The following is a 12,495-nucleotide window of genomic DNA, read 5'->3' as shown; positions in this document are numbered from 1 at the left end:
AAGTGTTGAAAATAGAGTCATAAAACAATTAACGTTTATTGACTTTCGCGGTAGGGGGTAACGCGGGGTCGGTTGACAAATTTTCTCGCAGTAGTGCAAAAGTTCTACTCACTTCGCTTGAAAGTGTCATATTTCTTCCCCACTTACAAACAAACCCGATGGCAATCGGTGAAACAGGAGATAAATTACAGCGAGTTGAAATTTGATATGTTTATTTTTTTGCGTTTTTCGTATCGAATTACATAAAAATAAATATTAAAAAATTCATTTTGTCAATACGCAAGTAATTTATATCACTAGATAGAAAACAAAGCGCAGAATCCAACTAAGAAACTGTAGTTTCTTTACGCGATAGATAAAATTGAATTATTTCATATTAAAAACACTGGGTCTGTAAGACCCATGCGACTCAAGTAAGGGCCCCATTCCTAGCGACTTACGGAGGGTTAAATATAAAACTAATTCTTTTTTAAAAAAGTAACTTATATAAAATACTAACCAATCACATCTTTGTTAAAAAAAATTACAGCCAATCATATTTTTCTTGAAGAAAAAAACGTATATTATGAAGCAGATAAAGAAAACTCACAGCCTATATTGCTGTTCGTTTGAATAAAGCGCTTAACGTCAGGTCCCACGAGTAAATTCAAGGTATAAAACTTGTGTTATTAAATTCTTATACAAATTAAATATAATCTATACTGTATCATCTTTATTTCGATATAATCTATACTGTATCGTCTTTATTTCGATATAATTCAAAAAAAAATTTTATAAAAAATTTCTTTGTTTTTAAATTGTGTTATATATAATTTTTTATATTATAATTAATTTTTTATACCCCAAAGTGTATCGAATCTATACTACTTACATGTTTGAGGTTATCTTAATCTTTGCGTGGACATTCCTCTACTCTTTAGTACATATTAACCAATAAATGCTAAAACGATTCCAACAGTATTCTGGTAATTTTTTCTCGAATTCTGACTTAGAGTTCAGAATTACTGTATGGGAAATTAATTTCTACTATTTTTTCAAATATCTTCACAAAATAATTACATCTGGACAATCTTCTGATACAAACAATGTCACTATTACTAGAGATAACTTTACGGACAACAACTTCTTAGAGCAGTTATTGATATTTTGGTTTTATAAGCTGCATCTTGTTGTAACCATGTCTGGTCATTAACAACTAGAAGTATAGGGGAGAAGGTAATATTATGGAACCGCATTTTCATTATATTGAATTATAAACAAGGTATCATAACTACACCCACATTTTTTGTGTGAAAACTACTGGTAACTATTAAACTAAATGTTCTTAATTGAATTTTTCGTTAGTGTAACTATAAGTATGGTTTTTGAAGGCTTTTGTACAAAAATTCATAAAGTAGGCTTAGAGAAAATCAAGTGGTAATATGAAACCTTATTCTATGTTTTCAAAAAATGCTTTAATGTATCCAAAAATAAATAGGAAAGTACAAAAAAAATGTGAAATAATTTCAAATTATTTACTCCAATGTATTTTATCGAAAAAATGCTTTTATAATAGAAAAATATGACCTCCATTAACAATATATATTCCAGCAGCTCTTTCTCGATATTGTCAGGAATAGTTCGCTTTCTACCTAGTGTCTTTTTCACAAATTGTTCCGGATGAGTATCTGCTTGCAAATACAGTTCAGAGGAGTTGGGTTCCATATTAAAAGCACCAATGGGGTCTATATTAAAAGCACCAATGAAATCGCCATCTTGAATTAACTTATGTCTGTCAAGACCAAATTTTAAAAAATGCGAACATCACACAGATTAATATGTACGATGTTCACGTTTGTGATGTCCCTAAGTGTCTGGAACGAAATACATTCACCAATGAACTTACAACTATACGATTTATATTTTAAAAATAATTAAATTCACTTAACATTCAAATCTTCGAATTGTAAAAAACACAAATTTACTGATTCACTAATGACAACCGTTTAACTGAAGTGAAACTAATTGTCCCCTTGCAATGGATGTCTGCCTAATGCAGTTCAGCTACACTAGGCAGACATCCATTGCAGTCTGTTTGCCTTTATTATCAGTTCGAAATGGAGTGGTTCCATAATACCACCTTTTCCTCTACTTAATTCTTGCGTCAAAACCGTCAAACTACAAACAAAGGAAGAATGCTAAGTTCTGTTGACTAACTTCGATAGCGGTTCTCACATTCACGATATTTTCTAGGGTGTCCGATTCTTACTGCATTCGGAGGCGTTTTTGCTACAGAACAACTTTCCTGAAAGCTCTCAATTCATGTCATAATGACAGGATTATTTTTATGGATCTTAAAATGACGAATAAATAATTATTTTGAGGCCATTATACAATCATTATATTTAGGAAATGCCTTCATGGTAAACGCACATTGCGCCTCTATTCATTACTTCAAAATTACTACTTGTTCTTGACAACATATCATTGTTCCCGTAGTTTCTTTTATTCAATTAGTACATAGAAAAATGGACTTTGAAACCTCCCGTTTCTCGGCCCTATCCTGTATATTTTAACCAATGACAACAGCAGAAACAACTAAAATAATTATATTTATGAATTTAATGTAAAAAGACATTAAGTGTAACATTCTGATTTATATTATCAATATTTACTGTTAATTGTCCACAAAGTGTTACTGAACAATGTTCAAGAAGAGAAAAATTTAATAGCATTTTTAGCAGATAACAATGGTTATTCACAATTTTTGAGTACATTGAGTATTAATTCATTTCTTCACAACTTCAACCAAATTATCAAAAACTAAATCAAAATCTACGAGCTAAAATATTTTTTCACATAAAACATTTTTTTTTCAAATGTCTCCAATCTACTTATTCACAATACAGCATATATGAATAATATAAAAGTAATATTTTACTGAAAATAGATTATAATTTTTACTTACCTTTCTATAAATAAGAGTGCAGAAAGCTACTTTCAGTTTCATTGAATAATATTCTGTCATAAACAGATTAGTATTGTGCGTAAACGTATAAATCGCAGTAGTAGCAAAAAATCCTGCAATTGTAACATAAACATTGTAGTGATTCCATTCCTGTCTGTTTTCGAAATAACGTACTGTTGATCCTACAAAATATGCTTGACCTGTAACTACAACTGTTTCCTGTAATTATACGTAAATACGTTATTTTAATTATTTTAATAATACTAACTTCACCTCTTTATAATCGGGTGTAATAATACCTGAATTAGTACAAGTAGTATTACAATCGAGTACTTCCAACCAACAAAACGTAAGGCAGCTTTCAGTATGCTCGGATGTTTCTTCTGCAATTCCTTTTTCCATTCTCTGAAAAAAATTCGATGAAACATTTAATTTAAAAACAATATTTCATTAAATGCTATTTAACTTTTGTAATGTTTAGAGCTTTATAAATGTATTTTATTTTGAAAATACATAAAAAAATTTCTAATGCAGCACCACAGAATCTGGAATGTACAGTAATAACTGGCCACGCTAGTATTCTGCGAATCCGAAAATTATTAAACAAGTGGTTTTTTTATGATCCCGAGACACAATAAAAATATGGTGTGTTTTTCTGCACCTTACTATACGACAAAAGACGGATATAATATTAACAGAGTATAGTCATATAACATTTCATTGTAAGATGGAATAAATAGCACGCTTAAACGAATCGCGGACTTATGCAGCGTTTGCTTTCAGATGTCTTCTCTGGAAAGATTACATATAACTTATTAAAGATTTTGTTAGATACTAAATTCTAATCTTTTCGAATTTTGAATATTTCTGTTTGCACCATAAATGTTTACCTTCTAAATTTTTAATTTTGAAAACTATAATTAACATTCTTACAATTTGAAAATTCTCAGTATCTAAAATAAAAATAAATTACGTGTTTATTGATAAACTGAAATTTTATATAAATATATTTTCTATTCGATCTAATAAAACATTTTATATTATTAATTATTATTTATTTATTTAGTACAAAATAAATTATTTATTAACCAAGTAAAACCACCTGCATGTTAATGTCAAAAGGGAACCAACTCAAGAAACCAAACTCGATGAATGAAGGAAGTACTAAGTTAAGATACACCAACAGTATGAAATACTTGGGCATTACTATGTACTAGGGTTTGAAATGCTATATTCACATAAATCTGAAAAGCGCTTGTAGAGAAGGAGAACTTTCGAACCTTCTATGCTTTCTTGCTGGAAAAAACTGGGGTCCTCAACAACAAGAGCTTAACAAGTATTTAACGTCTGGCCATCGAACCAGCTATCTTTTATAGTGCACCTTATAAGGGGGACACAGTGAACTAAGTACAGTAGTACAAGTTAAAAAGATAATAATATACAAAATATTTCAGACTTTCTAGAACATTTCAACAAATAATTCGCATTGTTAAACTGATAATATTGGCACGCGGGGAAATTTCAATTCACAATTTGTGTGTCAATCTACTGTTTGAAACTAATGGCTTTGCCACCAGTGAAAGCCATAATATCAATAGTGAGAATTTATTCATATGTGACAAAAGTACTTATTATGTTATAAACTATTATCTTCAGTTCTTACTTTTCCATTAAACTATATATAATAATTTAAAAAATATTCAATTTAATCAGAAATTTATAACTAATTCATTAAAGCAGTATTTTAATATGTTTATGCTTCTAACACAATAAAGTGTTATAAATTAAGACACTTGGCGGGTTTTCTCATCTTTATTTAGTTGAAAAAATATGGAACGCTTCACGATTTTGCGTGTCATCCTTTTAGAATATGTACAACTTCGGTCGTACATATTCTAAAATTGGAACGATACAGAGAAGATTAGCATGGCCCCTGCGCAAGGATGTCTTAACCCTCCAAGTGTCTTAATTTATAACACTTTATTGTGTTAGAAGCATAAACAAATTGTACAGCACGGTTTCATATCATCACAGTATTTTAATATCAACACTTCCATAAAAAATTTAATAATTGCACTTATATATAACACAAAACTGTTGACATTTAAATTAATTTATTTACAATTTTTACGCCTGTAACTTTATAACAATGTTGCATATGATATAATGCACAACACACATTAATTCCTCAAATTTATGTTATTCGCTGCAATATGTACAATGATTTCAATTAATCATTCACACGTTTATAGGAATGAAAAAGAAAATCATACAGTTTGTTAAAGAGTAGGATAAGTTAGCTGTCTGCAAAAACAAACTTTTAAATAGTTTGTTTCACTGATTTCGTAACAGAAAATACAATAAATCTTTTACAAATGTCAAATTGCTTACAAACTATTAAGTTTATCATCGGTAGAGAAATTAAGAGGGAAAATCAGGTAGATGTACTTGAGTTAATTTTAGTTTGACTGACAAAAGTTATACTTGTTTCAGGGTAATTTCAGTAAATATAATTTCTATGTATATCATTTGTAAAATGCCATGATTAATGGAGCCTGCTCTATTTATTTCTCCACATATTTAATCATCAAAATGACTTAGAAATATTAATTTGATTAAAAGTTTGTTGAATATTTCATCTTATTAAAAAAAACATTAGCCAAACATTAGTATTTATTTAATTTAATATTTTTTTTTGTTACTTTTTCAGTTTTTTTTACTCTGTGGACACTACTGTGGACACAATATTCGGTATTTCTTAGCGAGCCTGTCGTAGATGCGGATCACATTGAAACAACCAGTGCAGAGACAAAACTTGGCGTATTAAAATGTCTAAACTGCAAACAATTTCAGAGAGTTTTAGTAACGTAAAATACAAATCTTTATCGATGAAAGAGGTACAGTGCGTTGCCGCATAAACTGCTCAACTAGGACTCATTGAAAAGTTTGAAAATATTCTAGTTATTTTGAACGGATGATTTATTAATTCTTGCAATATAATAACTAAAATAACGTCTTTTGTCGATTATTTTGAGATTAAAAAAACACGAAAGTCACGAAATTTTAACAAAATGTAGATAAAGCTGTATTATTGCTGTAGATGGGAGTTCAATTAACAGTATTTGTACTTGTTATAACTTTCTATAACGTCAAGCATAAGTTAACTGTTCATTACAGAAGTAACAATATGTAAAAAAAATAAAATAAATAAAACAATATTACTTTTTGTATAATTATTTTGTTAAACTTGAAAAAAATCATAAATGAACCTGAAATATTAAGAAATAATAACTGAAATTTCGATATTCAAAACTAAATACTAAACTTACTTTTGAAGCTGATTCCCAAGATACTCTGAGGTGTGATATTGCGAGGCTCCGTGTAAATCCTTTTCTTTTAAAATTTGCTTTCTTCCTTTGTTTATTACAGGAAAGACCCAGCTGTAAAATAAACCAGTTACTTATTAATTAATCTTGTTTAACATAATTTTTCTACTGATAATTTTCAAGTGACTATCGTTGTAGTTAACTTACAACGCAATGAACGATTTTCACCCATGTAAATCATTTATCGTTATCATTGTGATAGTTTATACTGAACGAATTGGCTAAAGTATTTAAGTAAAACAGCATTAATTTGCGTATAATGAATCATCAGTAACTACTATAATTACAAATGTGCATGAGAAATATTCTGAAACGCAGTTGTTACTTTATGTGTAGAAAATGAAATATTTTTGCACAAATTACATTTTTCAACTTTTATTGTTTCTTTCCTTATTCACTTATTTAAGTTTAGTATTTTATATGTCATAATATTTTAATGTTCTTGAAAAGAACAAACGCATAAAAATTCAAAAATGAACACTTCAAGCACACATCTGACATCTGACACAAACATAGTTCTTACATTATAATTCGTTATTTTATTATTACGTAACTTACGTGCAACAAAGTTTGATATAAATTCAAAATTTGAAACATTAAATTTAACTATTGTTATAGTTTAAATGTAAAGTTTGTTTCTGATCTACGACTATTTACAACGCATATGCGATATTGTCACAACTAAATAGTAATGTCTGACTGAGTGTGCTCTAAACAAAATAAACATACAATATTGATGTTCTGATGCTGAATTAATTATATTAAATTAAATCAATAATCAATACTCTAGTACTCACCGAGTGTATTAGCATCACAGCAGAAATGAAGCTCGTTCTTTGTATATAAATCGTGATATTTGTGTAAACTGAAGTACTGATTGATTCACTGATTTCTGAACTAGATAGCTATAATTCAATTCATTGAAGTATCAAAGTATATTGATTGCTGCTCTGGGGCCCACTCAGCATTCATTGAAAGTGGTGCATTTCTAGAAGGAATACGATACCTTTTCACCGCCTTACCTATGAAAGGTATTGTAACAACAGTAAAAACAAATGGACAGTCTGTACAGCGACAGCCAGCAAGATTTCAACTTTCGGAACCTGATGCAGCTACTGGCAGATATAAATACTTTCCAATACCGATATCAGTATCGATAGTGATTGAACTTTGTGGAAAGCTTTAAAATACATGCCATTAGTACTAAGAGGATTTGCTCAGTTGTTCCTAATACGGAGGATTCTTAATTAACTTTTCAATAATGTATGTATCATCATTTACTAGAAAGTCACTACTGTAAAGTAGGATCATCTGTTCTGAAATGGGTCTTCAAAGAATTTAATTAACTGCAAAAAAACCATTTTATAAATACTGTTGTGAAATTTTCTCTACAAAAATCAAATATATTTCAGATAAAAATATTTTTATTAAAAACTTCAAATAAATTCATAGATTTTTTGACTGGCTCATAGAAAAACGTTTCTCTTCTGTGGTTAAGCGATTTGTTTTAAATATTACTTCAGATTATTATCTGTTTAAATTATTCACTCGACGTGGTAAACGTATGTAAAGATTTGCGAGGTTTAAATAAATTTATTTGATAAATATAATAATAATAGTAATTTCCCATATTAATTGTCACGTATTATAAGTGATATTTAAATTATGTAACGTATACTTACAACAACTAATTTCTAAGGAGAAAAACTTTAATACAATACAGAAAAAGTCTATTCTTGCGTTAAATATAATGAATATTTTTCCCGCATCTATTGAGTGATTATTTGTATATTTAATTGAACTTTCGGTCAATTACGTACAATATACTTCAAGGTAAAAAAGATTAGCGTGTTATCGTTTTTCGGAAAACCTTGAAGTTTCGTCAAAATGCAAAAAATGGTATTATAAAACTAACGTAAAGATTCGTCGCTAATATAATTCTAACTTAAAATGCTTTTTCATGTACTTATAATTCTACAAATATATGCAAAGGAAGCATTACTTGCGAATTGATAAGAGTATAAAAATAATAATTTTATACGGTAAAAAAAATTTCTGAACGAATTGCTTATATTTCCCGGAAAAAAGTATTAAAGGATATCAAGAATAAGTTAAAATTATTTGTAGTATATTAACCTCAGCGGGCAAAGTCGCGGGTAACAGCTAGTAAAAAATATTATTTAAAAAACAACCGTTATATTATTTATAATAATGTGTCATAAACGTTCTTTCACAATACCGTTACAATGAACTATAAAGTAAATGATTTTGTTTTATAGGCTCTATCGCACAGGGGTATCGTTTCCACTTGGAAGACTCCATACCTCATATGTTTGCAAGTATAAAATTTTACACCTCAAAATATTGAAAAAATTATAATTTAATCCAAGGCAAGCCAAGGCACTTGCTCTCTGTATGAAAACAAATTTTTTCTTTGGATGCTGACCAATCGAACTTTTACGTAATTTAAAGTGTCAAAATTTTTCTAACTTTAAGCAATTCATCACTCAGTAGATAGCCCTGGATGCGATTTTTTTTAAATATTCAACTTAAATAAATTATTTCTTTACTTGAAAATAGTAATTATCTATTGAAATAGTTGGTGCCAAATGTCATTTTCTTACGAAAGCGTTGAAACTCGAGGTATCAGTTATTAATATTAACATACAAAAGTGGTTTAAGTTTTGTTAAGATTTTAGTGCAGTTATCGAGATAATCAAGTTTAAATTTGCATATTTTAAAAAGGTAATACAGTAATTCAAAAATGTGTATTTTTGTTAAGGAATTAAAACATTTTTTACCGTTAATTTTAAAAAATCTATTATTTTACGTAGATTTTTGTGTGAACTTTTTTATGTGATTATAGGTCATGTACGTTACGGTTGATTATGCTCCATCCATCGTGAAAAAAAGGCATAAAGTTTTGCTGAGATTTTAGTGCAGTTATCGAGATAATCAAGTTTAAATTTGCATATTTTAAAAAGGTAATACAGTAATTCAGAAACGTCTATTTNGGTGCCAAATGTCATTTTTTCACGAAAGCGTTGAAATTTGAGGTATCAGTTATTAATATCAAGATAGAAAAGTGGTTTAAGTTTTGCTGAGATTTTAGTGCAGTTATCGAGATAATCAAGTTTAAATTTGCATATTTTAAATCTGCAGGATAACTAATTCAAAAACGCCTGTTTTTGTTAAAAAATTAAATTTTTTTTTACCGTTAGTTTTAAAAAATCTATTATTTTACGTAGATTTTTGTGTGAACTTTTTTATGTGATTATTCATTGGGTGTAAGAAATTAACAGATACTTAAAATATTTTATTTAATATGTAAAAGATGATTTTCCTTTCAAAAAATTCTATATTTCAACTATTAAGGAACCGACATTCATGCTTCCGCGCGCGTATTTATGTCAATTGTCTAAAAGTAACGCCACGTAGACAGACTTCNTTATTCTTTTTGTATAACATTAATTTATTATTTGATTTAACAATTGTATTAAATTTGACAAATAAAAAATTGCATTATTCGGAAAAAATGAAATTTCCAACTAGCGTCCTCTTAACCCATAAGTACCATTCTCATATTCTTTTTTTTTTTCATTTTTTAAATGGAAATATCTGTATAATAATCAAAATAGGAATTTTATAATGACATTAATATAATGAATAATCTATTATCCACAAATTAAACAATTATAATTCCTTAAATTTTGGAAAATGTTTGTTTTGAAATAATTTCTTACATTAATAGACTTTAATAATTTAAATTTGTGCCATATTAAGAATTTTTTTTTGTTCAAAAAGTTAATAGAGAACCAATCAATATAAAAATAAAAACCCATTCCAGACTTAGTTTAGAACTCAATATTTTATTAAAGTAATCTTCCTGCAACAAAGAATTAACCCTTTGTTGACCATAATGTAAATAAAACTCACAATCCTTATTATGCTTTGTGTGTAATTATGAGAAATGTTACAATACCTTAGGGTATGTTCGTAAAGTCAAATGAGTTAAATGCGTTAGTAACGAATCGTTCGAATAGTAGTAGTCTCGCTCAGTGCGCATGCTCTGCGGTGATGACGTTTCGAACGAAACTCTAACGAAGTTCACGAAGGAAAGAGTTAGTTTACTTCGTTAAGAAAATGGCGCCCGACAATATCGATGTTTCTAAATCTACTTGAATGTTTAAATTGTGAATTAAAAGATGAAATGATTGGAGTAACTGTCCACCCGAAGCAATCTAAGAAAAATATTTCGGATAAGGCTGTACTAGCAACATTTGTATCTTCGATTTTAGAAACAGCCATTTAGTTCTAAACGAATCGTTTGAAAAGTCTAACGAAATAAGAATAATGATGACGTCATTCTCGTTTAACTCGTTCGACTTTACGAACGTGCCCTTAGTGGCATAACAGAACTGTGACAGTTTTTGCATGGTTTAAAACCTTATGCTTCACAATTACAAGCAAAGCACAAAGAGTTTTATGTGCTTTATTTATAGTACTTTATTACTTAAATATGTTTTCAAACTCCATCAAGTTCATTTATAGACATATTTTCAGAATGGTTAAAATGTAAGAATGAGAACAAGTTAGTTTGTTTTAAGAACTTTAAACAAAATGTTTAATATAAACATTGGATTTCTACATTAAAACTCAAAATGCTGAAATTTTAAAAATTTATTTTTGTAAGTTTTTATAAATTTATTTTTAAATTTTTAAACAATGATATTGCTGGATAATTTTGAGAAATTCAAGTTTTGTATATGTACATCTGAAATTTATTACTTTCTTAGTTTTTAATTACACGTTGATCTTTTTTTTTCTAAAAATAAATACTTATTTTATCATTTTTAGAATAATTTTTAAATTTTTTATAAATTTCATTTTTTATTTAAAATTTTTGAAAACTTCAGGAAAATTTTAAAATAGATTATATTGNTGTATATATTTTAATATGATTTTATGTGCTTTAAACATTTTTCTAGTGATATTACGACTTCAATATTTGTGGCGGACGGACATAAAGTCGAATAAAATGACTTAAACTTGATTTTCACTTTTCCATATACTTTTTTGACAAACGACGTATAATCGGGAACGACATAACTCGAAACGACGTAAGTCGAGGTATACCTGTATATCTTAACAAATGTTAAGCATAATGTTAAGCAATATGGTTTCGGGTTTATTATTATTATTATTATTTTTATTTTTATATTAAATACAACCAGTTTTTGAAGATATAATAAATGTGCAACTTTTGATTATGAACTTTGTTTTTTGAAGTAAAGTAGTTTTTTAAGTACTTAAATAAGAAAGTATTTCTACTGAAACATTGAAGAAAACTTAGTCTTCCAGCAACATATTTTTGTTAATGACAAAAAATTAAAATCCAAATTTTAAATATTTTAGATATTAAATTTTAAAATAGGACAGTTCCTGTACTGGATGTTATTTATAATTTTTATAATATATATCAATATATAAATTATTAGAACAAGTTTTTATTTTTTATAATATATTTTCTTTTGAAGATTACATTAAATTTCTTTCAAAAATATTAATATGAACTTCCTATTGACATCTTAAAAACAGGTTGATACATAAATTTTGGTTCATATATACGGTAGAGCATCGATTATCCGACCCCCGATTAACCGTCACATTGGTTAACCTGACCGTTCTAGTTGGCAAATTTCAAATGTCTGCTAGTGATGTGACACTACAATATTTGGCTATGTCTTGGCTACTTTAATATTATTTTTGTTAAATTTTTGCGTGTTTTAGCTGGCAACATGGCTCAACCATTGAAGGGAGACCAGTATTTAAACAAGACTTAATTTTCTAATTATGAGTGGTTGTTTGTTTTGTGAGCAATAAAATAATTTTCAATGATACAATAGCGATGATTATTATTTTAAAAAAAAATTTGTTAGGCTTAACATCGATGAAAATTCAATGCAAAGTTATTTGATTTTTTCAGTTATCTGTCCAACCTGAGTCCCCAATTGAGTCGGGTAATCAATGCTCTACTGTATTTTATAGAACAATATATCAGAAATTTTCTGTATTTATTCATAAGTTAATATATAGAATACATGAAATATTTATTTTAAAAGCACAAATATTAAAATACTACTTAAGATTAAATATTAAATT

The 12,495-nt window shown here is 28.0% G+C and overlaps 1 protein-coding gene and 1 non-coding gene across 2 annotated transcripts in view; one reads left to right on the top strand and one right to left on the bottom strand.

Annotated features, from left to right (window-relative positions):
- The window catches only part of LOC111618136 (multidrug resistance-associated protein 4-like), a 55,747-nt gene extending 49,242 nt beyond the window's left edge, over positions 1-6,505 (bottom strand). The window contains exons 1-4 of the mRNA XM_023359587.1: positions 6,481-6,505; positions 6,277-6,406; positions 3,247-3,352; positions 2,948-3,166 (exon numbers count right to left, since the gene is read on the bottom strand). Of these exons, the coding sequence (XP_023215355.1) occupies positions 2,948-3,166; positions 3,247-3,352; positions 6,277-6,406; positions 6,481-6,505 (480 nt within the window). The remainder of the gene's footprint in view (positions 1-2,947; positions 3,167-3,246; positions 3,353-6,276; positions 6,407-6,480) is intronic.
- On the top strand, positions 4,820-4,921 carry LOC111618171. Its single transcript, XR_002755534.1, has one exon. It is a non-coding gene; the product is annotated as a U6 spliceosomal RNA (small nuclear RNA).
- Positions 6,506-12,495: the final 5,990 nt, after the last annotated feature.

Source organism: Centruroides sculpturatus, unplaced genomic scaffold, assembly GCF_000671375.1.
Source record: "Centruroides sculpturatus isolate CEXI.00-Female unplaced genomic scaffold, Cexi_2.0 scaffold62, whole genome shotgun sequence".
Taxonomy (NCBI): domain Eukaryota; kingdom Metazoa; phylum Arthropoda; class Arachnida; order Scorpiones; family Buthidae; genus Centruroides; species Centruroides sculpturatus.
This window is presented reverse-complemented; position numbering and strand designations above follow the sequence as displayed.